Source organism: Nelumbo nucifera, chromosome 8 (assembly GCF_055504915.1).
Source record: "Nelumbo nucifera cultivar China Antique chromosome 8, China Antique-T2T, whole genome shotgun sequence".
Classification (NCBI taxonomy): domain Eukaryota; kingdom Viridiplantae; phylum Streptophyta; class Magnoliopsida; order Proteales; family Nelumbonaceae; genus Nelumbo; species Nelumbo nucifera.
The window spans coordinates 22,148,029-22,175,522 of record NC_142656.1 but is presented as its reverse complement, the minus strand read 5'-3'; the positions used below and the strand labels follow the sequence as shown (position 1 = coordinate 22,175,522).

At 38.6% G+C, this 27,494-nt stretch overlaps 1 protein-coding gene across 2 annotated transcripts in view; it reads left to right on the top strand.

The window, feature by feature from the left end:
• Positions 1 to 24,706, top strand: part of ABCC13 (multidrug resistance-associated protein 11) — a 140,566-nt gene extending 115,860 nt beyond the window's left edge. For both annotated transcript variants that reach the window (XM_088893521.1, XM_088893520.1), the window contains exons 25-36: positions 14,665 to 14,840; positions 14,922 to 15,033; positions 15,144 to 15,197; positions 18,967 to 19,089; positions 20,343 to 20,441; positions 20,654 to 20,746; positions 20,868 to 20,978; positions 21,053 to 21,214; positions 21,359 to 21,546; positions 21,795 to 21,984; positions 23,567 to 23,734; positions 24,284 to 24,706. In XM_088893521.1, the coding sequence (XP_088749647.1) occupies positions 14,665 to 14,840; positions 14,922 to 15,033; positions 15,144 to 15,197; positions 18,967 to 19,089; positions 20,343 to 20,441; positions 20,654 to 20,746; positions 20,868 to 20,978; positions 21,053 to 21,214; positions 21,359 to 21,546; positions 21,795 to 21,984; positions 23,567 to 23,734; positions 24,284 to 24,364 (1,557 nt within the window). In that variant the 3' untranslated portion in view covers positions 24,365 to 24,706. The remainder of the gene's footprint in view (positions 1 to 14,664; positions 14,841 to 14,921; positions 15,034 to 15,143; positions 15,198 to 18,966; positions 19,090 to 20,342; positions 20,442 to 20,653; positions 20,747 to 20,867; positions 20,979 to 21,052; positions 21,215 to 21,358; positions 21,547 to 21,794; positions 21,985 to 23,566; positions 23,735 to 24,283) is intronic.
• Positions 24,707 to 27,494: the final 2,788 nt, after the last annotated feature.

Here is a 27,494-nt window from a genome sequence, read left to right as displayed (position 1 = left end):
GTTCGGAAAGTGTGGAGTCAATAGCTAGGCTGCACCTGTGGCATGCTAGGTTAGGTCATGTGTCTTTCTCTTCTTTAGCAATGTTGTTTCCCAAATTGTTTAAGGGAATTCCAAGTCAGAGTTTAATTTGTGATGTGTGTCAAATGTCAAAACAATGTAGAACAGTGTATCCAACTTCTAGTAATGAAATTCGAGCTCCTTTTGATTTGGTTCATTCTGATGTTTGGGGACCTTCACCCATTGTTTCCATTGATGGCTTTTGTTACTTTATCAGTTTTATTGACCATTATTCTCGGTGCACATGGATTTATCTGTTAAAAGAACGAGATGAAGTACCACGGATAACTATGGCTTTTTGCAAGATGACTGAAACACAATTTGATAAGAAGATTAAGCAATTCCGGTCAGACAATACGGCTGTATACTTTGAAGATCCCTGAACTCATTCATGGAAGATGTAGGTGTGTTACACCAATCATCCTGTGCTAACACCCATCAACAAAATGGGGTTGCTGAGCGCAAGAACAGGCACCTATTGGAGACAGCTCGAGCCCTACTATTCCAGCACAAAGTGCCCAAGCAATATTGGTCTCAAGCTATACTCACTGCATCATACCTAATAAATCGGATGCCATCTAAGGTATTGGGTATGAAGACTCCTTTCTCTGTTTTGTGTCCCACTCTTCCAGAATTTCCTCTTCCCCCACGGGTTTTTGGTTGTACATGCTTCATACATGTGAAGGATCCAAAGAAAACCAAGCTGGATCCCAAGGCTACAAAGGGAATATTTTTGGGGTACTCTCCTACACACAAAGGAGTACAAGTGTTATCATCCTGTCTCCAAGAAAAAGTATGTCACTAGAGATGTAGTCTTTTTTGAGTCTCAACCCTATTTCCAGTCTTCTCAGAATCCTCTTTAGGGGGAGACTAGTGGGTTGGAAGAGGATTCTCATTCTCCCTTCTTTTTTGTTCCCCTTTCATCACCTTCCACTACTCCTAGCTGTGACATTCCGGGTCAACCTAGTGAGGCTCCCACTGTGCCAATTACTTCTCCTGATACAGCAGATGCTCTTGAAGGTTCTAGTAGGCAAGAGAAAGAGATACTTACATACAGCAGAAGGAAGAAGGGCCCTCAACCTCATGATTGCAACCAGTTGAACTCATAGCTGATTTGGATCTTCCTATTGCTCTCCGTAAGCCTGTTCGTTCTTGTACCACCCGGCATCCCATAGCTGATTTTGTTTCTTACTCACACTTATCTCTTGCCTATCACTCCTTTGTGTCTGCTCTTTCCTCTGTATGTGTCCCTTCCAGGTACTCAGAGGTGGCATCTGATCCAAGGTGCAAAGAAGCCATGAATGAAGAGATGAAAGCCCTAATGAAAGCAAGAACGTGGAAATTAGTGGACCTATCAGAGGGGAAAGTCACTGTTGGGTGCAAGTGGGTATTCACAGTAAAGCACAGGGAAGATGGGTCAATCGAGAGGTACAAGGCCAGACTTGTGGCAAAGGGATTTACACAAAAGGAAGGAATTGACTACAAAGAAACCTTTGCCCCAGTAGCAAAGCTCAACACAATCCGGGTTCTACTGTCACTAGTAGCAAATTTCTCTTGGGAACTCCATCAGCTGGATGTGAAGAATGCCTTCCTAAATCGTGATCTTCATGAAGAGGTATTCATGGAACCTCCACCAGGCTATGATGTTGGAAAGAAGGTGTGTAAACTAAGGAAAGCATTATATGGTTTGAAACAGTCTCCCCGGGCATGGTTCGAGAGACTTTGTATGGCTATGAAGAAAATGGGGTACACTCAGAGCAGTGCAGATCATACATTGTTTACAAGGAGACAGGATGACAAACTTACGGCACTCATTGTCTATGTGGATGATATGGTGATTACCAGAAATGACTTGGAAGAGATGAAGAGGCTGAAGAAGTTCTTAGCTTCAAAATTTGAGATCAAAGACCTGGGAAATCTGAGATATTTTCTTGGGATTGAAGTTGCTAGATCAAGAGAAGGAATCTACATATGTCAGTGGAAATATGTGCTAGATCTCCTAGAGGAAACAGGCATGATGGGGTGCAGGCCAGCAAACACTCCAATAGAACCGAACCATGGACTACAAGAATCAATGGGTGAGGAATACAGTGATAAAGAGAGGTACCAAAAATTGGTAGGAAAGCTGATATACTTATCCCTTACTTGGCCAGACATTGCCTATGCAGTGCATGTTGTCAGTCAATTCATGCACTCACCAAAGATCCCTCATATGAGAGCAGTGGAAAGAATTCTCAGGTACTTGAAGACTTGCCCAGGGAAAGGAATTCTATTCAGGAAAAACAACTGACTTGAAATTGAAGCCTACACTGATGCAGATTGGGCTGGGTCTGTTGGAGACAGAAAATCAACCTCAGGTTACTATACATTCTTGGGAGGAAACCTGGTCACATGGCGTAGTAAGAAGCAGAATGTAGTGGCTAGATCAAGTGCAGAAGCAGAATACCGAGCTATGGCACACGGGGTTGCTGAACTCTTATGGCTCAGAACTCTTCTTAATGAGCTTGGTATTAAGGCTGAGGGTCCTCTCAGGCTGTATTGTGATAATAAAGTTGCTATCAACATTGCCAACAATCCCGTGCAGCATGACAGGACAAAACATATTGAAATTGATCGACACTTTGTCAGAGAGAGAATTGTCTCGAGAGAACTTTGTGTGCCTTATACTCTGTTAGGTTGAAGGTTTTGTATGTATGGATGGTTCGGCTGATAAGAGTTCTTATTAGCCTGTATTTGAGTTTAAGTTGTTATGTACTGGGCCTGTGTTAATGGGCCTAAGTCTGTTTAGTGTTTTAAGTTGTCTGGGTGTCCCATCACTAATCAGGGGCATCCCAGTCATTTCATCTAACATTGTACTGTACTTTAATATAAATAATAGTACTGTCGACTGGGTAAGCTAGTTCGACATTCCAGCATCTCTTCTTCTTCTCTTTTCTGCCACTTCGGCTACAGTAGTTTAGCTTTCATGGTATCAGAGCATTAGCTTCTTCCTGGTTTCAGCCGGCGCACACTCTCTTCTCTTGCTGTCTTTTCATCTTCTCTCTTCCTTTTCTGGGTTGCTGCAGTAAAGACCTAGGGGTGTAAGAGAGTAAAGCAAGTTCAAACCTAGGGTTTCTCTTGGTTGTAGGACTCAAGGGAAGTAATACCCAGAAGTAGATGTCCTACTAGGTTATTTCCAGCAAATAGTAGCTATTTGGCTACTAAGAGAGGTCTGTATAGGACAGACCTAGTTGAGGACTGATTTCAGCAGTCCTAGCACTAGCCGAAAGGGGGAGAGCTTCCTCTACAGTTGCAGCTTCGGTGCTCCAGCAAGACTTGCACAGACTTAGCTTCTTCTACAGAGCCACTGTTCACTTGCTACTACTGTTGCAGCCTCGAACTGTTCACGTGCTACTGTACCCGAACTGTTGCAGTTTCGGTTCAGCCCAAGTGAAGTCTATCTAGTATTCTACCAGCACTGTGAACACTTCTACCAGCATAGCAAAGTGGTAAACAACTCCAAGTTCAGGTTGGTTATCAGTCCGAAATCCCTCACCACTGCTGTGAGATTATCTAGGGAGCTGCTAGCTCCAGATTGTTCAGCACTGTGAACCCTAGTTGAGGACTGATGTCAGCAGTCCTAGTATTGGCCGCAAGGAGGGGCACACTCTTTACAGTTGCAGTACTCGAAGTTCAAGTGGAGTCTGCATAGCACAATAGTTGAGAATCCTTAGCTTCAGATCGTTTACCAGCCCAGAACTCCTTGCTTGCTGCTGTAACTGAACTGTTTCAGAACTGTGACAGTCTCGGAAAGTCTGAAACTGTGTTGAGTGCTGTCAGAACCTGCTGTGATCATTTCGGCTAATCAGAATCTGCTCCAGAACTGGTTCAGAACCTTCAGAACTGCTTCGGCTAATCTTAATCAGTGTCACCTGCACAGTGGCTGCAGTCAAGATGTCTTCAATACCCAGAGAAGTTTCTTCTAGAGATAACAGGCCTGCGGCAAGTGGGAATCTTGTCACCAGCAGCAATGATGACAACTCACAAAATACACCAACAGTGTCTCCTCCTATGGGACAGGTTGCTGATTCCTCTGGAACTGGTACTTTGGGCTTCACTGCTAGTGAGGTAGAGGGCCTTAGCAGGGCATTGGCCCGTCTAAGGAATAATTCTTTTGCTTCTACATCTCTTTCCAGATCAGGTACAGCCTCTGCCTTCAGTGCCACTGGATCTATTGACTCTACTTCTTGGGTTATTGATTCCAGTGCAACTGACCACATGACACATATGTCTTCCCTATTCTCTTCATATCATTTGTTGTCTGGTCAGGATAAGATGAGAGTTGCTGACGGGTTTTTCTCCACTATCTCTGGAAAGGGAATGGTTGACCTAAGCAAGGACCTCTCTCTTAAATCAGTTTTGCATGTTCCCAATCTCACCTCAAATCTTTTGTTTGTTTCAAAACTTGCCAAAAATTTGAACTGTAATATAACTTTTTTTCCTACTCATTGTGTCTTCCAGGACAGATTGACAAGGAGAACGATTGGGTGCGGTCATGAGTATGGAGGACTCTACTATCTTGATGCAGACATCGGTTCAGCCTTAGAAGCATCTGCTGGTAGTAGTCCGGAGAGTGTGGAGTCAAAAGCAAAGTTGCATCTTTGGCATGCTAGACTAGGTCATGTGTCTTTCTCCTCATTAGAAATGTTGTTTCCCGAACTGTTTAAGGGCATTTCAAGTCAGAGTTTAACCTGTGAAGTATGTCAAGTGTCAAAACAATGTAGAACTGTGTATCCAATTTCCAGTAATGATATTTGTGCTCCTTTTGATTTGGTTCATTCTGATGTTTGGGGCCCTTCACCCATTGTTTATTTCAATGGCTTCCGGTACTTTATCAGTTTTATTGACCACTACTCTCGATGCACATGGATTTACCTGTTAAAAGGACGGGATGAAGTACCACGGATAACTATGGCATTTTGCAAGATGGTTGAAACTCAGTTTAATAAGAAGATTAAACAATTCAGGTCAGACAATGCTACTGAATACTTTGAAAAATCCTTGAACTTATTCATGGAAGATGCTGGCATACTACATCAGTCATCCTGTGCTTATACCCCTCAGCAAAATGGGGTTGCTAAGCGCAAGAATAGACATCTATTGGAGACAACTCGAGCCTTACTATTCCAGCACAAAGTCCCCAAGCAATACTGGTCTCAAGCGGTTCTTACTGCATCATATCTGATAAATCGGATGCCATCTAAGGTGTTGGGTATGAAAACCCCTTTCTCTGTTTTGTGTCCCACTCTTCCAAATTTTTCCCTTCCTCCTCGGGTCTTTGGCTGTATATGTTTCATACATGTGAAGGATCCAAAGAAGACCAAGCTGGATCCTAAGGCTACAAAGGGAATATTCCTGGGGTACTCTCCTACACAAAAGGGTTACAAGTGTTATGACCTTGTCTCCAAGAGAAAGTATGTCACCAGAGATGTGGTCTTCTTTGAGTCTCAACCCTATTTTCAGTCTTCTCAGAATCCTCTTCAGGGGGGAGACTAGTGGGATGGAAGAGGATTCTCATTCTCCCTCCTTTTTTGTTCCCCTATCTACCTCGGATCTTCCATCCTCTCCTCCTACTCCTTGTTATGGCATTCCAAGTCAACCCAGTGAGGCTCCCACTGTGTCGGTTACCTCTCCTGATGCTATAGATGTTCCTGAAGGCTCCAGTAGGCAACAGAAAGAGATACTTACATAAAACAGAAGGAAAAGGGGCCCTCAATCTCATGATAGCAACCAGTTGGACTCGGATCAATCTGTCTCTACAATCCAAGGTAATTCCAACTCACATACTTCTGATTTGGATCTTCCTATTGCTCTCCGTAAGCCTATTCGCTCTTGCACCACCCGGCACCCCATTGCTGATTTTGTTTCTTACTCACATTTATCTCCTGCCTATCACTCCTTTGTGTCTGCTCTTTCCTCTGTGCGTGTTCCTTCTAGGTACTCAGAGGTTGTGTCTAACCCAAGGTGGAAAGAAGCTATGAATGAAGAGATGGAAGCCCTAATGAAAGCAAGAACTTGGGAATTAGTGGATCTGCCAGAGGGGAAGAGCACTGTTGGGTGCAAGTGGGTGTTTACTATAAAACACAGGGAGGACGGGTCTATTGAAAGGTACAAGGCCAGACTTGTGGCAAAGGGGTTTACTCAAAAAGAAGGGATTGACTACAAAGAAACCTTTGCCCCAGTAGCAAAGCTCAACACAAATCGGGTTCTTTTGTCACTAGCAGCAAATTTTTCATGGGAACTTCATCAGTTGGATGTGAAGAATGCCTTCTTAAACGGTGACCTTCATGAAGAGGTATTTATGGAACCTCCACCAGGCTATGATTTTGGTAGAAAGGTGTGCAAACTGAGGAAAGCATTATATGGGTTGAAGCAATCTCCCCGTGCATGGTTTGAGAGGCTTTGTGGGGCCATGAAGAAAGTGGGGTACACTCAGAGTGGTGTAGACCATACCTTGTTCATAAGGAGACAGGATAGCAAACTTACTGCACTCATTGTTTATGTGGATGATATGGTAATTACCGGGAATGACTTGGAAGAGATAAGAAGACTGAAGGAGTTTCTAGCTTCGGAATTTGAGATCAAAGACTTGGGTCATTTGAGATATTTTCTTGGGATTGAAGTTGCCAGGTCAAGAGAGGGAATCTACATATGTCAACGGAAGTATGTTCTTGACCTCCTAGAGGAAACAGGCATGATGGGGTGCAGGCCAGCAGATACTCCAATAGAACAGAATCATGGCCTGCAGGAATCAGTAGGGGAGGACTACTATGATAGAGAGAGATACCAAAAATTGGTAGGGAAGCTGATATACTTATCCCTCACTCGGCCAGATATTGCTTATGTTGTGCATGTTGTCAGTCAACTTATGCACTCTCCAAAGATCCCTCATATGAAAGCAGTTGAAAGGATTCTTAGGTACTTGAAGACTTGCCCAGGGAAGGGAATTCTCTTCAGGAAAAACAATAGAATTGAAATTGAAGCCTACACTGATGCAGATTGGGCTGGGTCTGTTGGAGACAGGAAGTCAACCTCGGGTTACTGTACATTTGTGGGAGGAAACCTGGTCACATGGCGCAGTAAGAAGCAGAATGTAGTGGCTAGATCAAGTGCAGAAGCAGAATATCGGGCTATTGCCCACGGGGTTGCTGAACTCTTATGGCTCAGAACTCTTCTTAATGAACTTGGCATTAAGGCTGAAGGTCCTCCCAGGCTATATTGTGACAATAAAGCTGCCATCAACATTGCCAACAATCCCGTGCAGCATGACAGGACAAAACATATTGAGATTGATCGGCACTTTGTTAGAGAAAGAAAGGCTATATTGTGACAATAAAGCTGCCATTAACATTGCCAACAATCCCGTGCAGCATGACAGCACAAAACATATTGAGATTGATCGGCACTTTGTTAGAGAAAGAATTGTCTCGGGTGAACTCTATGTGCCTTATACTCCATCTGAGATGAAAATTGCAGATGTATTGACTAAAGGGTTGGCTGCTGCAAAGTTCATGGACCTTCTTGGCAAGCTAAACATGATTGACATCCATGCTTAGCTTGAGGGGGAGTGTTAGGTTGAAGGTTTTGTATGTATGGATGGTTCGGATGATAAGAGTTCTTATTAGCCTGTATTTGAGTTTAAGTTGTTATGTACTGGGCCTGTGTTAATGGGCCTAAGTCTGTTTAGTGTTTTAAGTTGTCTGGGTGTCCTATCACTAATCAGGGGCATCCCAGTCATTTCATGTAACATTGTATTGTACTTTAATATAAATAATAGTACTGTCGACTGGGTAAGCTAGTTCGACATTCCAGCATCTCTTCTTCTTCTTCTCTTTTTTGCTACTTCGGCTACAGTAGTTTAGCTTTCATACTCCATCAGAGATGCAAATTGTAGATGTATTGACTAAAGGGCTGGCAACAACAAAGTTCAGGGACATACTTGGCAAGCTAAACATGATTGATATCCATGCTTAGCTTGAGGGGGAGTGTTAGAATGTTAGAATGAAGTCTCTTTGTATGAGTGTTCGGCTGATAAGAGTTCTTATTAGCCCATACTTAAGTTTAAGTTATCCTATAATTGGGCCTGTGTTAATGGGCCTAAGCCTGTTTAATGTTTTAAGTTAACTGGGTGTCCCATCACTAATCAGGGGCATTCCAGTAATTACTTGTATCATTGTACTACATTCAAATATAAATAATAGCATGGTCGACTCGGCAGGACAATTCGACATTCACAGCATATCAGTGGTGTTCTTCTCCTCTCCTCTACTTCGAGTACAGCTCTCAAGCTCACAACTATTAACACCCATAAAAATACTATTTATACTTTGAAGAAAAATTACAAGAAATCCCATACTTGGGTTCCCAAATACAAAAGGACGATTAAAAGACTAAAGCACCCTTGCCCAAGTATTCTCAACACTCCCCCTCAAGTTGAGCATTAATTTCAATCATGCCCAGCTTGACAAGGTTTTTAGCAAACTTTGGATGGTGAACACCTTTAGTGAGGCTATCAGCTAGTCGGTCTTCTGATCTTACAAATAGAAGGTAAATCTCTCTAGAAATTCTTTCTCCAATAAAGTGTCTGTCCACTTCAATATGCTTTGTACGATCATGTTGAACATGATTGTGAGCAATACTTATGGCTACTTGATTGTCACAATACAATCTAAGTGGGTATCTACTTGGATGCCCATCTCTATTAATAAGGTCTTCAACTAGAGTAGTTTAGACACTCCATGATTTCCCGATACTCTGCCTTAGCACTAGAACGAGCATCAACTAATTGTTTCTTACTTCTCCACAAAACTACATGGCTTCCAACTAAGGCACAATAACCAGATGTAGATCTTATATAATCAGTGGACCCTATGTAGTCAACATCTACGTAAGCCTCAATTTTTTATGGCCATGATTGGAATACAACATCTCTTTACTAGGGTATCCTTTTAGATAAGCTAAAATTATATTAACTACTTCAATATGAGATGTTTGGGTTCATGTATATATTGGCTAACCACTCCAACAACATACAATATGTCAGGTTTAGTTAAACAAAGATATAAGAGATGGCCCACCAATCTTTGATATATCCCTCTGGAAGAACTTCTCCTCTAGTAGCACTTAACTTGTGGTTGGGATCAATTGGATTTTCTATAGGCTTACACCCTAACTTCCCTACTTCATGGAGCAAGTCAAGAACATACTTCCTTTGTGACAAAAAGATTCCTTTCCTAGATCTTACAACTTCAATGCCAAGAAAGTGTCTAAGATCACTGAGATTCTTAATCTCAAATTCTGAGGCAAGGAAGCATTTTAACTAAGAGATACCTGTGACGTCATCGCCCATCACAATAATGTCATCAACATAAACTATCAACATTGTTACGCTACCATCAACTCTTCTCATGAGCAAGGTATGGTCTGCCTAAGATTGAGAGAATCAAATCTTTAAGATAGAATTTCTAAATTTGTCAAACCAGGCTTTAGGGGGCTACTTGAGCCCATACAAGGACTTCTTCAAGCGGTCATTGTTAGGAAAGCTTGCCCCAGGTGGTAAGTCCATATAAACTTTTTCCTGTAAGTCCCCATTAAGGAAGGCATTCTTTACATCCATTTGATATAAAGGCCAAGAGTAGTAGGCAACAAGGATATGGTCACACAAATAGAGTTCATTTGAGCAATTGGAGCAAAGGTTTCCAGATAATCAATGCCATAAGTCTAAGTGTACCCTTTGCCACAAGCCGAGCCTTGTACCTCTCAATTGAGTCATCTACCTTGTGCTTAATAGTGTAAACCCACTTATACCATATAAGAATCTTATCCTTGGGAGAAAGAATAATCTCCCAAGTTTGGTTCTTTATTAGGGCCTCTATCTCTTGGTCCATAGCTTCCTTCCAATGAGGGGATTGCATTTTCCTCTGTAGCATTGCGAGGGATGAAAACAAAAGAATGGCTAAAATATAGGCACAATAGGAGGGTGAGAGAGTATCATAAGATACATAGTTAGTAATAGGGTACTTGCTGCATGTCCTTTTCCCTTTTCGGATGGCAATAGGAAGATCAAGGTCAATATCAGTAACAAAATTACAAGGAGGTTCAAGATTACTCGAGTTTGGGAGATCAAATTGTGTTGGGCATTCAGCTTCAGGAGCCAACCTCTTATTGTGCATGATGAAAAATTGCTGCCAAGACCGAGGCCGATACATAGGAGGAGGAGGAGGAGAGGAAGGAATACCACCGTTACAAGGGAGATAGGGAGGAGGAATAGGGACAAGAACAGGAAGACAAAAGGGAGTCTGATCTTCACTTGCATTCTCCCCTTGAAGAGGACAAGATGACTAGAAAAAAGAGGACTCCAGAAAGGTAACATCCTTAAAAACATATCTCTTTCCAAAGAGAGTATCAAAGCATCTATAACCTTACTGGACTGGAGAGTAACCAAGGAAAACACATTTAATTGATTTAAGATCAAACTTATGTTGGGAAGATTCATATCATAAACAAAACAAACACAACCAAAGATCATGAGGGGTGGATTAAAGAGGGGTTCATCAGGGAAGAGAAGTTGATGAGGAGATTGAAGATTAAGGACCCTTGATGGAAGCCTGATAATGATATACATAGCTGTCTCAACAACATCACCGGGTGGGAACATGAGTTTGAAACAGTAAACCTCGAACAACTTTAACTACGTGCCTGTTCTTCCTTTCAACAACCCCATTTTGTTGTGAAGTATGACTGCATGAACTCTGGTGAATAATTCCCTGATCTTCAAGAAACCCACGCAAATGGTTTTCAAAGTATTCCTTGGCATTGTCAGATCTTATTATGTCAACCCTTTTCTCAAACTGTGTCTCTACCATATTCATGAGGTTTTGAACAATTATAGGAACCTCATTCCAACTTTTCATCAAGTAGAGCCATGTATTATGACTGTAGTCATCAATGAAAAAAATGAAGTTTTTATACCCACCCATGCAAGGGATAGCATGCAGGCCCCAAACATCAGTATGAATCAAATGGAAAGCAATATTATTTCTTTTATTACTCGCAAAATATGTGGTTCTACATTGTTTGGACAGATGACAAACTTCACATTCAGGGTTCAACTTTGACATTGAGTTCAACAAATTTGGAAACAAAAGTTTTTTTGTAGGAGAATTAGCTGACAACAAATTTTTATGTAATTGGGGTACATGAAGAACATATCCAAGAGAAGGGTTATGAGTGAACTTGACTTCACCCTGACCCGAGATAGGGGTCTGAAATCCATCAACAACAACGATCTTACCCTTCCCCGAGGTTAACTTATATGAAGTAAAATGTGAAGGCATACTTGTCATATGGGCACTAGCCCTAGAGTCTACAATCCATGGATTGAAAGTTGTGGAACAAGCAAGTGTAGTACCTGTCTTAGCATATGAACTAGGATGATCTACCACCCTTTTCCAATTGTAACAGGACACTTTGAAGACTAAACATCATTACCAACTGTAGCCAACTGAGCATTACCCTTCTTCCCAATTTTGAATTTTTTCAGTTTTAAATGAGGATTGATCTTCCAACACCTTTCCTTAGTATGTCTTGGTTTCTTGCAATAATCACAAATAACATCCTTAGCCTTCTCAATAACAGGATGCTTACTAGTATTTTGCTTGGGTTGAGATGACATAAAGGCATAGTGATCAATCACAAGAGGCTGCATCATGGTGGTCCTTCTACTCTCCTCCCCTTGTACAAGGGAGTAAGCAGAAGTAAGTGAGACAATGCCAACAATGAGAATATGTTGCCCAGTAAAGTCAAACTCTGGGTTCAAGCCAGCCAAGAAACCAGAGACTATTCTTTTCTATGTACTTTCGATATTGCTCACCATCTTTAGGGTCCTTTTGTACTAGAGCTTTCAAGTGATCCATTTCTTCCCAAATAGATTGTAGAGAAGAAAGATACATAGCCACAAATCTCTCCCCATGGCGCATACTGCAAGCCTCCCTTCAAAGCTGTTACACTCTAGTAGTATTGTTAACTTGGGAATAGGTTGCAACAACCCTGTCCCAAATATCTTTAGTAGTTGGAAGAAACATGTAGTTATGGGCAATATGAGGTTGCATTAAGCAAATCAACCATGACATTACAAGGGAGTTATCTTTCTCCCATTTTGCAAATTTCAGATCTTTGGGATTTGGCTTCACCTCCTTTCCTATAATGAATCCCAATTTACCTCTCCCTGTGATGGTAAGCTTAGAAGATTGGGACCACTCTAAAAAGTTGGTTCTATCAAGTATAATAGTGGTTATCATACCATTGGAAATATTTGCATTTCCCTAGAGCACATTGGAAACCATCTATACATCTTTAGATGCTTCCAGATTCCATCCAAACATTTTCTCATCAACCAAAAAGACCCTCAATACTCAACCAAAGCTAAGGACCCAAGAAAGTAGGTCACCACATGGTTAAGAAACACGAGGCCAAAAAACTAGGTTGATGGCAAAATAGGAGAAGAAAATCTCCCAAAATTGTATAGGGCTTAGAAAATTATGGGACCACTTCTCATCACTCCCAAAATGTAAAACAACCCAAATAGTCTAGGCTTTGCAGCAAAAAACCCCATTAAACATATTGTATAAGGTTCGAGATCAGATCTGGAATTTATGCCATTTTCTTCTTGAAAAATCCACAAAAAACTCATAGAAGCTTCAAACAGATACAAGAGCCATACCAAAAAACTTCTAAAATCAAGGCAAACCAAACCATGTAAGATTCATTGATTGCCACCGACTCCTATATGGATTGCTGACGTCAACAGGTCATCTCACGGGAGAAGATCAGTAGAAAAGATATTCCTTAGAGCCTCTACCTGCTCTGATACCAAGTTGCAGTTCTAGGGTTTGTAGAAAAAGAGAAGAGAGAAGAAGAAGTTGAAGAAGGATGTCTCGAAGAGAGGGGTGTGTGTGTGTGTGTTACTACCGTCACACCCTCAAAAATACTATTTATACTTTGAAGAAAAAAAATACAAGAAAGATGCTTGGATGCCCAAATACAAAAGGATGATGAAAATACAAAAATACCCTTGCCCGACCAAGCATTCTCAACATAGTTGGATATAGTCAGAGATCTTCTGATCACTCTCTTTTTGTTCATAGGAGACCTCAAGGTATTACTATCCTCTTATTATATGTTGATATGTTGCTAACTGGAAATTACGATGAAGGAATTAGTGAACTAAAATCCCTTCTTCGTAATTCCTTTTACATGAAGGACTTAGGTTCTCTCACTTCTTGGGTTTGGAGGTTTGACATAGTAATCAGAAGGCTCATTACTTCCTGATGCCATCTATATCGGTAGCTTGTGGGATCTTTTATTTATCTTACTATGACACAATGCAAATCAGGTAACTGATTCTAAGATTTTACAGAGCATTGGGCCCAGATTTTCGGTCCGAGCCCATTCAAATTTTGACAAAACCCCAACCCAAGCCCACCCAAGTTACACCCCTATCTTTCATGCAATTCAAGTTGTAAGTTAGTTTTTTTCTGCTCCTCATCAGCTTCACTTGACTACGGTTCATCGCATCATCTGTTATGTTCATGACACAATTACTCAGGGCCTCTTCTTCTCCTCTTCTTTAACCATTCAATTGAGAGCATATGCAGATGCTGACTAGGATGGTTGCCCAAATGTCTGTCGTTCTACTACTAGGTGGTGTGTGTTTACGGGTGATTCTCTTATCTCTTGGAAATGCAAGAAACAACAAACTGTCTCCAAGTCTTCCACTGAAGCAGAATATTGGGCAATGTCTTCTATGTGTAGTGAGATAGTCTGGCTACAATCACTATTTATGGAAATTGGTGTTCAAATTCCTACACCCACTCCTCTCCATGTTGATAATACTATTTCTATCAACATTTCTTCAAAGCCTGTATTTCATGAGAGGACTAAAGATACTGAGGTGGTCCGCATTTTATTAGAGACATGTTTCTTGCTGGGTCTATTTATCTTCCTCATGTTGCCTGCAACATGAAGATTGCTGACATCTTCATGAAGGCTATGACTAGATCCTGTCATCTCTTCCTTGTGGACAAACTGATGCTTATGTTTGTGCATCAGTTTGAGGGGGAGCGTGAAGAGACTTGACATATCCTATTAGGATAGCCCTTGTTGTATATTGTAGATATGTTTTATTTCGCTTTATTTTCTTCCAACCCTGTAAGGCCACTTTTATAATTGTACATAACATATAATCTTTAATATATTAGAAGCCTTTTGGGGGTGGGGTTGACCGATTCATTCAACACCCCTGAACCTGCATTCTCTTCTGCTTGAACTAGGGATTGACAATCAGTTGAACCCTCAGACTATGTAAATAAATGATAGTCATAACTTGTATATTTTACTACTCTTTAGAAAGAAAATTATTAAAGAAAAGTTCATTTATCAAAAAAAATATTAATGAAAAGTTCATGCCAACTTTCTGTTACTTGTAAAAGAATAAGAGAATAGATAACTTCGAAATTAGAACCTAAGCTTATTGCTTTGCTTTGACTAGTTAAATGGTTGTCAATGCAGATTATACTATGCATCTTCTGTGTTGCAAATTCCCTTTTAACTTTGATAAGGGCATTTTCGTTTGCATTTGGTGGTTTAAGAGCTGCAATCCGGGTGCATAATAAGCTTCTTAACAAGCTTATAAATGCTCCTGTATATTTCTTTGATCAGACACCAACGGGAAGAATACTCAACAGGTAAGGTTGAGATTATTTCTAGAAATTTTTCTAAACGATATTTCAATTCTATCAATTCCACATATGAGGCTTGTTTTTCAGGATGTCATCAGATCTTTATACCATTGATGATTCTCTTCCATTCATTCTCAACATTCTCTTAGCAAATTTTGTTGGCCTTCTGGGGATTGCCATAGTTTTATCTTATGTTCAGGTATACACAAATGTTTTTGCTATCATACATATCAGATTGGGTTTGTGGTTTTGAAATCCATTTTAATGGTTTCTACTGATTAAATATGATATTCATCCATATTGTTACAGGTCCTCTTCTTGTTTCTGTTATTGCCATTTTGGTATATATACAGCAAGTTACAGGTATTCAATTTAAATCTTAATATATAAGGATACAGTTATCAGTGGAGGACATAATTGTGTTGGTCATTACTCTGCATATGTTTTACCATATCATTTCATCATCATTCATCAGAATTTATGTTCTTACTGGAGGAGAAACAAAAGCTGATAGTTACAACTTTGTCTTGTCAGCATTCTACCGACAGCAAATCTGGATGTCTTTACAGCCAAGATTTGGTAAACCTATGGAAGTCCCCGTTTCAATAAATAAAAATAAGTGGAAGTCAGGGTGTATGTGTATTGAAGAAAATGGGAAATAAGGGGTTTGAAATTGATAAATGGAGCAGAATTGAATGGACAAAGGATGACAATGAAGGTAGGGATACTAGGTGAAGGCACACCTATAGAAGAAGGAAGTATATGATAAAGGCATGTGAAGGAGAGGAAGACAAGATACTCAAAGCCAAACAAGTAAATTGACCTAGTGAAAGTGGTGGAGAGGGAGGTTTAGATTAGTAAAGCTTTGAGACTTCTCTTCCATGAGAGGAAACTTTGAATAGTAGAGAAAGGTGACAACAAGAAGCTAGAGAGGAAGCACGGGGAGAGGTTTGGGAAGCTTTCATATTTGGGGCTGAAGAGTCTTGAGGGAATAGGAAGAAAGAGTGATGGGAAGAAGGGATTATTTTTGGGACCAATAGAGGGAAAGGGGTGGGATAGGGAAAAGGGTGAAGGTGAGGAGAGGGAGGGTGGGTAATACAGGATACAGAAGTCATGTTGGATTTTTTTTTCTTTTTATAATTTCACCTCCTGTCCAAGTGAGCATGATGATCTAACATGGATTTGTGACCTTAGGAACTTTTGAAGGATCTTGCAAGTAAGAAATATGGAAATGGAGAATAAATAGACATTCTAATGATTAAAGAATGCAGAATCCAGTAAATGGACATCGGTCCTAAAGATGAGTTACAAGGCCCAAAGGTTGGAGAATGGGTTGGGGTTCCAACTGATGGATGTTTATCTATTTGGAGTTGTGTGCATCCCACTTTTGGGCCTTTTCAAAATTAGTAGCCATGGTTTGTCTGGGTGTTTGTAGCAATAACCAAGTGGGTGATGGAACCATTAGAGCTAGCAATTTGCAATTCAGTGGTTCAGCTGCAGTACAATGATTGTTCCATGATGCTACCCATAATTTGATAGTAGGAGAAAATAAGAGGGCTTCTCCACTGTTTCTCTTTCTTCTCCAAAGAAAAGGAAATAAAGGAAAGGCCTATGTGCCATGGGGGAGGGGGGTTGAGGGAAGGGGACCTGTGCCAGACATTTAAGATTTTTGGTTGAGAATAACAAGAAAAAGAAAAATATGGGAAGGATGACCATCCCACTTCCTCGTTTTGTAAAATAGATAAAATAGTAAGGTTGTGGAAATGGTTCATGGGACCATGATGATGATGATAAATTCAACCAGATAGGAAGATTGTTGTTGACAGTCAATGGTTTTTGGAGGACAGGGAGTACTTTATTAAGCAAACTGTGTTGAAGACTAGATAATGCTGTATATATACAGCCATCTTTTTGCATAGAGAATTTATATTTTTTACACAAGTTGTTATGCCATGACATCAATTTTGTATATCATGTTCTTTTCTTTCTCAGTAAATTTTTTCATGGTCTTCATGAAAAAATAACTTTAGAAACAGAGGTTTTCTAATATCAACTTTTCAAAAAGGATTTACATATATCATTTCTAAAAACATGGAATTAGTTAATGAAACTTCATGTAATTTTTAGAAAAAGTACATTTGCATGTTTAATACTCAGAAAACATAGAAAAAAACTGTATATATCAAATAAGAGAAAATTAAGAGACTTGAATAATTATCTCTCTTTGTCTCCCTTCTAGTCTTTTAGACATCTCTTATTTATGTATGTCATTTTCTTTCCATTTTGACTTTTGTCTTTTTTGTTACTATATCTTTTGATTAGATTGAGAATCCTCTTTTGTAGTCTTGGAAGTCGGAAGTTCTTGTCAGGTAGACTGTCTCTGGAGAACTCTTTACACAACGTAGAATGGGTTGTGCATTCTCTTTTATTATTGTAGAGTCATCTGAATGTTAAACTTCATCTCTGCCAGATTTCCTTAGGAGGGGAGAGTGAAGCAGTCTTATCAGGGAAAAGCTAAGTAGCATCATCTACATATATAACCACCAACTTAGAGAGGGCCTCTGAAAGGGAACTGGACAGGTGGAAGGGTATCATCAGGAAAGTGGAAACCTTTTATTGTAGGGCCAGAGTGTCATCAAATATTTCTTCCACTCAGATAGCAAACACATGGAATAGGAATCCAATAACACCAAACTAGTGTAGGAGCAGAATGTCAGGGATTAAGAGTTTTGTGGAGAATGGACATGTGAAAACTGTTCAGGATGCTTTTAGCAATTTAGTTCAGACGGTAAGGTTTTAGGAGGAGCATGAAAAAGAAGAAGTGCACTCAAGGGTCAGCGGAGGGGAAGCATGGTGGGTGATGTAAATGAAGATATCCATCACTTGAATTTTAAAAACAAGAAAAGAAAACTAAGCAGAAGAAAATCCCAGCAAAGAAAAGCCTGAAACCTACAAACAGAACGTGTAGATCATCTAGGTAGTATCAAACTTCTAGTTGACTTTCATCCATCCATTTCCTATCAAACTGCTTAGTTAGAACTAGATGCCAGTTTTGTTATCCTAGATGTTCATGTTGCTTATATGGTGGGGAATGGGTTTTGTAGAATGGCATAGATAGTTTCTTAAGTCAAGAAAATTGATCAAACTCAATATTTTTTGGGAAAGTTTGTAAGTCCTCTTCAAATCCAACTATTGGATTTTTCTCAAAACCTCATTTGTAGCTTCAGTTTATCATCACAAAACATGTTCTCAAGCTTCATATAACTAGATAACTAGAAGCAGGGTATATAGAATCTGAGGAAGAGTATGGTTGGATTTTGATTGAAAAGTCAATAGAAGGTCTTAAATAGATTGGTTGTCCAGCCATATGGTATATTCCATTAACTTTGGAGTTATTTATGAGTGTTTATTAACTATTAAGTTTTTCTTAGTTTTTAATCTTACTTCTTTCATATGTGGCCCATGATAGGACCTAATGTTGTTATCTTCTACTATCTTGATTAGTCTCATTGTTGCAAGTAATGGTATGAGTGGAAAGTATTTAAAAAGGTTATAGAAAAAGATTTCAGCATTTATATGTAATGCTATCAGTAGTTTGTAGCAACATCAATATTGTTGTTACAATGTTAAAAAAAAAAAACATTTCCTTGAATATTTTTTCTTAGATTGGGATGCTTTAATAGGTTTGTCTCTATATAACTGGGTGGTCTTATGATTGTTATCTCTTTTCCTAGCTGTCAGAGTGGGGTGTTCCAAGGGTTGATGGGCTGTGGTCCTTGCCTTTTCTGAAATGAAGGCTGTCTTGTTCTCAGAAATGTGGAGGTACACCTAGGCTGGGGGTGGGATATTTTGTATTGTTCTTTTCTATATTAGTTAGAAGGGGCTTCTACCCATTGTTTATACCTTCCATTCTTTAATTTTTCTTTCATTTTCACCTCTTGTCTGAGTCCTACATATTATGATCTTCAATATAAATTACATTACTGCCAAAAGAAAAATTTGTAATAGTGAACAAAATTAAGAAAATTTTCATTATTTATTACCAATGATCAAAGAAAGGAAGACATATTATTTTATCTTACAATTGTACTGAAGGCCATGTAGTAAATTGACATTTCATTTTTTTTTTCAGTTCTACTATAGGTCAACATCACGTGAACTGCGCAGACTTGATAGTGTTTCTCGCTCCCCTATTTATGCATCCTTTTCTGAGACACTGGATGGATCATCAACTATAAGGGCATTCAAAACAGAGGTAATAGGATCTTCAAGATTCCATATGTGTAAAGAGGTTCTCTCACATTTCCCCAGAAATTTTTAATCTGAGATAGAAGATAAACTGGAGACATCTGGAAGTGGCTTCGCGTTATAAAGGTGTTATTAAACCTACCTGCTAAAATGATTCCTGACACATGTATGCAAATAATTATGTCATGGACAATTATAAATTATTAATTAACATGTAGTATTTTCTTAATCCTTCATGATTAATCAGTTGGGACTCCATCTAAGTGGTTTTCCAAGTGGTAGTTCCCTCACCCTGTATCACTGGCACTATGTCAGTTGACCTCCATTTGGTAACCTAGAGAGAGAGAGAGAGAGAGAAGGAAATTTTGATATTTTCTCAAGAAACCTTTTAGATAGGTGCTTTGGTTGGTTTATAAGAGTGTTTGGGATCTTAACTGAAGTTTATTATTTCCTTAGAAAACTATCTGAAAAATACAAGAAAGTTGTGTATAAAGTGCAAATGGGTGATTGGAAACCCCTAATAGCTTCTTTTGTTGATTTTCTTACACTTTCTGACACATCCTTATATTTTTCTTGGCAACCAAATGGAACTTTAGGGCATTAGGATATCCAAGAAATACAACATACATATATATAGTTGTATGTATATAGATACATACATGTAGATCACATTTATATTTAAATTCTGTGTGTATGTTAAGTTCATCTATTTACCAAATTTGGTGTGGTTCTTCATCCATCATATACTAGACATTTGAATTGGGAGACTGCAGTACTCGACAACTATGCTCCAATTCAACTGTGGTTCATCATATATCATTGCATGGAAGTCTTTTTTAACTTACAACAATTTCATAACACAGGGATAGATCTGACAGGGTTTTATCTCTATTACAGTTACAGTCTGGATTAAGCAGTCCCATTAAAGTCTAATTTGATGATTGTGTCTGTCCAACAAGTTCTATTTTTTGGGTGGATTACATGATAAGATTATCAATTCAGGGGAAAACATGTTTTTACATAAGGTCACCCAGCCAAGCATGTTTCTGTCTTATTGAATGAAGAATCCAAATCAATGAAACTAAACACCAACTTCTATTGTCTGTAGAGTTTAGAATTTACTATTTAATATCTTATTGCCCTTCTCTTCCACGTCTCTCATTCCTTAACTAGCATAAACAGCTTCAATGTATGGTTTCCAAAGAAACTGCTTGATTGAATCTGTATAATAGAAGAAATCATAATGCTTTATTTGTACAGGAATTTTTCTTGGATAGATTCACTCAGAATGTTGCGTTATATCAGCAAACATCCTACTCAGAACTAACAGCAAGTCTGTGGCTTTCTCTGCGTCTTCAAGTATGCATAATTTTTACTAATTACTTTTTAAATTCTCTTATCTCATGATTTCTTCTCAGGTAAAGGGCACAGAATTATTTCTTGTACTGATTTCATTAAATAAATATTAGAATTTGAGAACAATTCTCTTTAATATCATGTGCTTGGTGGTGGCATGAAAAATTGTCAATCTGCAGGTTATATTATACTGATCATTGATTATATATATTCAGTTGCTAGCAGCATTTGTTGTCACTTTTGTTGCAGTGATGGCTGTCATTGGATGTCGTGGTGGTTTCCCAATTAGTTTTGGTACACCTGGTCTGGTAAGCTTTTGACGAGCTCATCTATGTTCAGCCTATTAGTGTCAAGTCCCAATCCTCCTTTATGACATATTCCAGTTTTTTTTCTAAAATCGCCATAAAATCATTATTCATCTTGCTACAGGTAGGCTTAGCTCTCTCTTATGCAGCACCAATTGTATCTTTGCTGAGCAGTCTTTTAACAAGTTTTACTGAAACCGAGAAGGAAATGGTTTCAGTTGAAAGGGCTCTTCAGGTACAAAGAAAGGATTACATAATTAATATGCTTTTCTAATAATCTATGATGTGTTGACTTCATGCTTTTTCTAGTATATGGATGTTCCTGAAGAAGAACTTCTAGGCTGCCAATCTTTAGACCCAGATTGGCCCAATCAAGGACAGATTGAATTTCAACATGTTACTTTGAGATATATGCCATCTTTACCACCTGCTCTTCGTGATATTACATTTACTATTACAGGAGGAATGCAGGTCAGAACAGATACCAAGAATTTCATTTCTAAATAGTTGCATACCTTTGTATTTATTTTTTTCTTTCAACTGTTAGGTTTAATAGTAACTGGATGGATTGTTAATGCTTTATGAACCATTTTTTTATTGGGTAATATCAACCAGGTTGGAATTGTTGGAAGAACAGGTGCTGGAAAATCTAGCATCATAAATGCCCTTTTTCGCCTCACCCCAATATGTGGGGGTCGTATCTCTGTCGATGGGATCAATATTGCAGATGTTGCTATTAGAGATCTGCGTTCATGTTTTGCAGTTGTGCCACAGAACCCATTTTTATTTGAAGGATCACTAAGGTGCCCATTCGTTTCATGTAATAATTATTAATATTTTTCCTATTTAGCATAAGATTCTACTTGTTCTGGTGGCTAATTCTTTTGGAATGTAAATATCTGCATCCTAGTTTAGATATTTTATTTTGTGCATCCTCCAATTTTAATGGAATTTAAATCTCTTATCCTAGTTTAGTTACCTCATTTGATGAATCCAGTGTGTTTTTTTGATAACCAATTAATGAGTTTTTGTTTCTCTTGCAATTTTCTAGGGACAACCTAGATCCATATCAAGTGGCAAGTGACTCAAAAATTTGGAAGGCTCTAGAGAAGTGCCACATTAAGGAGGAAATAGAAGCATCAGGAGGACTGGGCATTCACGTAAAGGAAGCTGGATCATCTTTTTCTGTAGGACAACGACAGCTCCTATGCCTTGCCCGTGCACTTCTCAAGTCCTCTAAGGTATATCTACACTGATGGCCTAAAATTGGACTCATCCTTGATGTCATATCTTTGCATGAGTTGGTACAGAAACTCAGCTTACATTACTTTCTCTACATTTATATAGAAGCCACTTGTGTGATATCCTTTAGGCATGTTGTGTGTGTTCAGGGTGGAAGAAGCAATGGATCCAGTCATCTTGCTAGTGGGATGGTCATACTCATATTCATGTGCCTATTTCTTCATTTGCTCAATTTGGATAAATCTTGCATTATAAAAAGGCCATTACCTAATGTTGGTCCCCGATATCTGGGGTCTTGGGAGGGGTGAACTAGATAGGGGCCTAATATTTGCCTTTTTCTTCTTGTTTTGCACAAAGTGGCCATCATAATGACTCTTGCGTAAGAATTTCTTAAAATTCTAAGAGGATGCTTTGCTATTTTCTAATAGGGATTGAAGGAACATTTTGTTTTTATTCCTCAGTTTAGGTGCTGCAGAGAGTGTTCAGTTCTGTGCTTCTCTGTATGGCCTTTGGTATAGAATTACCAGCTTCTGAGTTTTCTGCATCTTTTTTTCCCTTCTGGAATCATTTGGTTCCCCTTTTATATACACTTCACTTTCATTTGTATATATTATATTCTTACCAATCAAAAAAAGAAGGTAATCTATATTATTAGAATTGCAATCAAGGTGTTTAGAACTTAGTTTCCAACATCATTTGATCAACCCAGTAGGTATTTAACTAAAACTTACGACTTTTATATTCCACAGAATTAAATGCTATTTATAGAAATTACTTAACAAAACAGAATTCCTTGCATTGAATTAGACGTACTTTAACATAAGCAGGGGACCTAATTTAATGTTGCACCATATGATATCCTTACTGGTAAAGCTAAATGGTTTACATCATGGATCCATCATTAGATGTCAAGAACTGTCTGAACAAGACATCATTATTGTTGATCAACTAAATTCAAGGAATCTTTTTTTTTGGGAAATTGTCCAAAACTCACCATGGCTTTTCAGCATCTCTTAAGCTCTCCATAACTTTTCATAACATTCAGGGAACCCCCATGTCAGTAACTTGACGTTAAATAGACAAATGGGTGTTGATGGATTACTATTTTACCCTTTATTATATTCGACCTATTTTTCAATATTCCAGACATACCCCTATTATTATTCAACCCAAAACCCATCTTTCAGCTTCCTTGGAATACTTTCAAGCACAACAATGAGAGCAAAACATCTCTCAACGAGTAGAAATCTTAAAGGCAGTTGTGTGCTTAAGGGCATTTTAGTCATAAAAATATTTTAATAAGGCTGACTCACCATTAAGGGGCAGTTTGGTCATGAAAATTGTATTTATGATGACATGGACAACTTCTGTCAATGTACACTAACGGTGCTCTAACGGATGGTGGGTTTTGGAAAACAAAAAACTTACTGACATGGGGTTCCCTGGACGTTTTGAAAAGTTATGGTGAGTTTAAGAGAAATGCTGAAAAGCTATGGTGAGTTTTAGACAATTTCCCTTTTTTTTCAGATGTTAGATTTTCTTCTATATTGATGCTAAAACACGCCATATTAAATCTTACAGGTACTATGTTTAGATGAATGCACTGCTAATGTTGACAGTCAAACAGCATCAATACTGCAGAATACCATTTCCAGTGAATGTAGGGGCATGACAGTGATTACAATTGCACATCGCATTTCCATGGTCTTGAACGTGGACAATATCCTGGTTCTTGAGCAAGGAAACCTGGTAAACTAATCAATAGGTTTCTTTTCTTTATTTTCCTTTCATACTTTTGCCATAAAAACTGTTTTGTTTTTTTCTTCCTAGTAACAAAGATTTCAATTATATCAGGGGAGTATGAGAATACCTCCAAGAGAAGTGTATATACAATAAATGAAAAAAAAAACAATATAATAGAAAAGAGAGGGTCAAATTTCAGATCTGAACAACCCATAATATTTTTTTATAGTAACAGCAATTATAATTACTAAACTAACCTTTCAAACAAGTTAAATAGAGAGTTGACCCAGATGCCCAATAGAGAAGGGCATGGATATCCTTAATACTAATTTTAACATTACCTTTGTCCCCTTTTTTTTGGTTGAAACATTACTTATATCATTGAACTCCTGCGGCCATTTACATCCTCCAACCAGGACCAATTAAAAATTGAGTAGCATTTCTGCCAACTTATAGTGGTCAGTGACCTTGTGCAAGTCATTAATCCCTGGCAGCACTCATATTGTATTTGTTTAGAATTCTTTTTTTACTTAACATTTTACTCCCCTTGTGTAGGTTGAACTAGGAAATCCTCAAGTTCTTCTACAAGATGAATACTCAAGATTTTCAGGTTTTGCTAGAGCTTCAACAATGTGATTGTCAGATAGCTTATATTAAATTAACTCCATCTGGAGATAAACTGTATGTTAGGTCTCCAATAAAGACTGGGTTGGTTATTCTTGTAATTTGCCTGCTTTGAGTTTCACATCCTGTCACCAAGCACATAATTGATTCCATGGTTTTGGCAGCAAATTATCCTGCAGAAGGAAATGGCTGTATGAAGATGATTGGCATTGTAACATTTAGTTTTACATGACAAATGAATGCAAGATTCTCTAACCCAGCAAGATATACTGTTCGTGTCTACTTTCATAGCCCTGTAATCCCTTCTCTTTGAACTTATAAATGGAAGGGGTGGTAAGAAGTTCCTTAGTGAAATCTGGGTAATAGAAAGTATCGATATGTAATTGCTGATAAAGGCCATATGTATCGATTTTTGGGTTGGGTGGCATCTTAAAGGGATTCTACCATTTTTTTGTAGTAAGAGAATTTTATTAAAACCAAGAAGGGTAAAGGCTAAAAGCCCAAAACAAAAAGGGGGATTAACGCATTAGAACCCACGCATTACAAAAATTAAAAATTTGGGTCATCTCAAAGTCTCTAAGGATCACAACCCACGAAGAGATGGTTCTTTGGATGACTCCAACCAAACACAGGACGCTAGAGCCTCCTTCCTATAGGCTGTGTTTGGTTTGATAGAAAATAAGAGAGAGAGAGAGAGAGAGTTGAGGGTTCAGAAGTTTCCTTGAAAACATTTCCTCAACTTTCTCTCTCTCTCTTATTTGCTTTCAAACCAAACATAGCCTTAAATCCTTTTATTTCCCTCCTTCCGAAGGCACCAAGAGATTGGGAGGGAAGTTGAATTCCACAAAATTTTCTTCTTACAGTCTCCAATAATGACCCATTCACGCCAAAACCACAACTTGTGGAAGTGCCACTAAACTAAAGAAGTTGCAGTAAATGAAGAGATGTTGAGCAGACTCCGAGGATGAGGCACAGAGCACCACAATCAATGTTCAGTGAACATTGATTTTGTCTAATATAAGCCGTCCACATAAAGAATCTAATTTTAGTGGGAATATCATGAGGGTACCATATCATGAGGGTACCACTATAGGATGAAAAAGAAACCAAGAATACTAATGCCAACTTTTTTTAGCTTCACTTGTAACCAAGTTTCAAAGTATCGATATGTATCGTGCTGGTGGCTTTCCGATATTGGGGTTCTGACCAGTTCAGGAGGTGGAGAAGCTTTAAATCGGCTCCCTTGAACCAGTTTTGAAAAAAATATAAAAAAAAAAAGCAAAAAAACACTATCAATATCACCCAGTACACCCCTATCGGCGTATCGGGCGTGTCGATATTTTGAACCTTGCTTGTAACAACTTTAAAAGGGTTCTATTGTTTCATTGAATATCAATAGATTGATATAAATCAGTACAAACTAATATGGACCAATACTCTAATATTGTACAAATTGGCTATGGGTATCACAAATCCATTTAGGTCCCATTTGGTGTTCCTTTTCGTCTGGGCTGTCGGTTTTCTAGAAGCCCGACAACCTGCGATTTTGTCTTTTCCCATTTGGTTGGAAAAAGATCTAGCCACCGACAGATGCAGCACCAAAAAAATGTGGGAAGTCCATTTCAGGCCATTTTCGAGAAGCTCCAAATGGAATTTTTTGCATTTTTTCAACTTGTCTTTGTGTGGAAAGATACACCTTAACCAAATGGTCTTCAAGCTGCTAAGATCTTAATGCAAAAATTCACACCGTCTTGTGGTTGTCAGGTCTACCAGAAAATCTTCTAAAAAAACCTTGCCAAATGGCACCTTAGTTTTCTTATAATTTAAAAACTTGTGGGTTTCTCCCCAAGCCCTGTGTAATTTTAGAGAGAAGGGAAAGAGAAGATGGTAATTCATACTTGAGTGGAAAGACCTGAAAATACAAAAAAAAACACTGAATTTCAGGAAGTTTCAAATGAAGCTTCCTAGTCTTTCCACAAAATCAATAACCTTTAAATGTGTTTTTAAAAGACTGATAGATTGAGCCATTTGTCAAATGGTCTTTTTCTTTAAAGACAAGACCCCAAAAGCTCAATACATCCTTTGGCCATCTAGGCTGTTGGAAGGTCTTTCTAAAAAGATTTGCCAAAGAACACCTTGATCTTCATGAACCAACACCCTTAAATCTCCGTTAAATAAAACTTACCTCTTTCTCTTTTCAAAAAAGCTTTATATTGGTTGTGTATTAGTTCCCTGACAAATTTTAATGGTGGATTAGTAGGGTGATGTGTAATTAATACACATTACACACAACCCTGTACTTCACGTCGCTGATTAGAAATGCTAAATCCACTGTTGCGAGTGGGATTAGAGATTATATAGACTACTGCCTTATTATATAGTGATGTTTTAGTAATTACACTCCACGTGAGCAGAAGTAGAAACAATGGTTAGAAACTGAGAACAGAATAGGGTTAAAAAATATGAATCCGACTTAACTTCAAGTTAAGGCCATGGCCAACCTAAGCACAACTCAACCTAAGTTGGATTTTGGATATTTGTTTAACCATAATCAGATTGAATGGAATTTAAAAACATGATTGAAAACAGATATTGCTTGATCTGATTTCATAGCATCCGATTCAATTATATATAGAGTTGCAGATAGGAGTCTCAAATCAGCTCACTCCCATTCTAACCGTTTGATTGGATGGAATCAGAACTAGAATCTGATTTCCATTTTCGGTGGAATGTTATTCCCCCACTTGAGAGAATGGTCATTCCCTCCCCACCCTTGGGAATGAGAATTACATTTCACCCGATCCCACTGCAAATCAAATGGACCCATAATTAGCTAATTAGCTAAGTATATCCATATGTGCATTGGCTGTCAAATCCTTCTTAAAATTTCAACTCAAAAGTTCTTTACGATTAATGGTTACTGTCAGTATTCTGCTTTGTGCTGTAATTTAACGTTGGCCACTATGATAGAAGTCAAGGCACAATGTTGTCTCAATCAATGAGTCCGTAGGTCTCCTTTTCATGAAGAAGGATCTCATATTTCAGTCTAGACGACTCTAATTGTTAGACAGTTTTGTATGCCCTTAGCTTCAATCATTTTGATGTACTTTTGTTGTTTAGTGGAAATAAATAAAGTGCATGT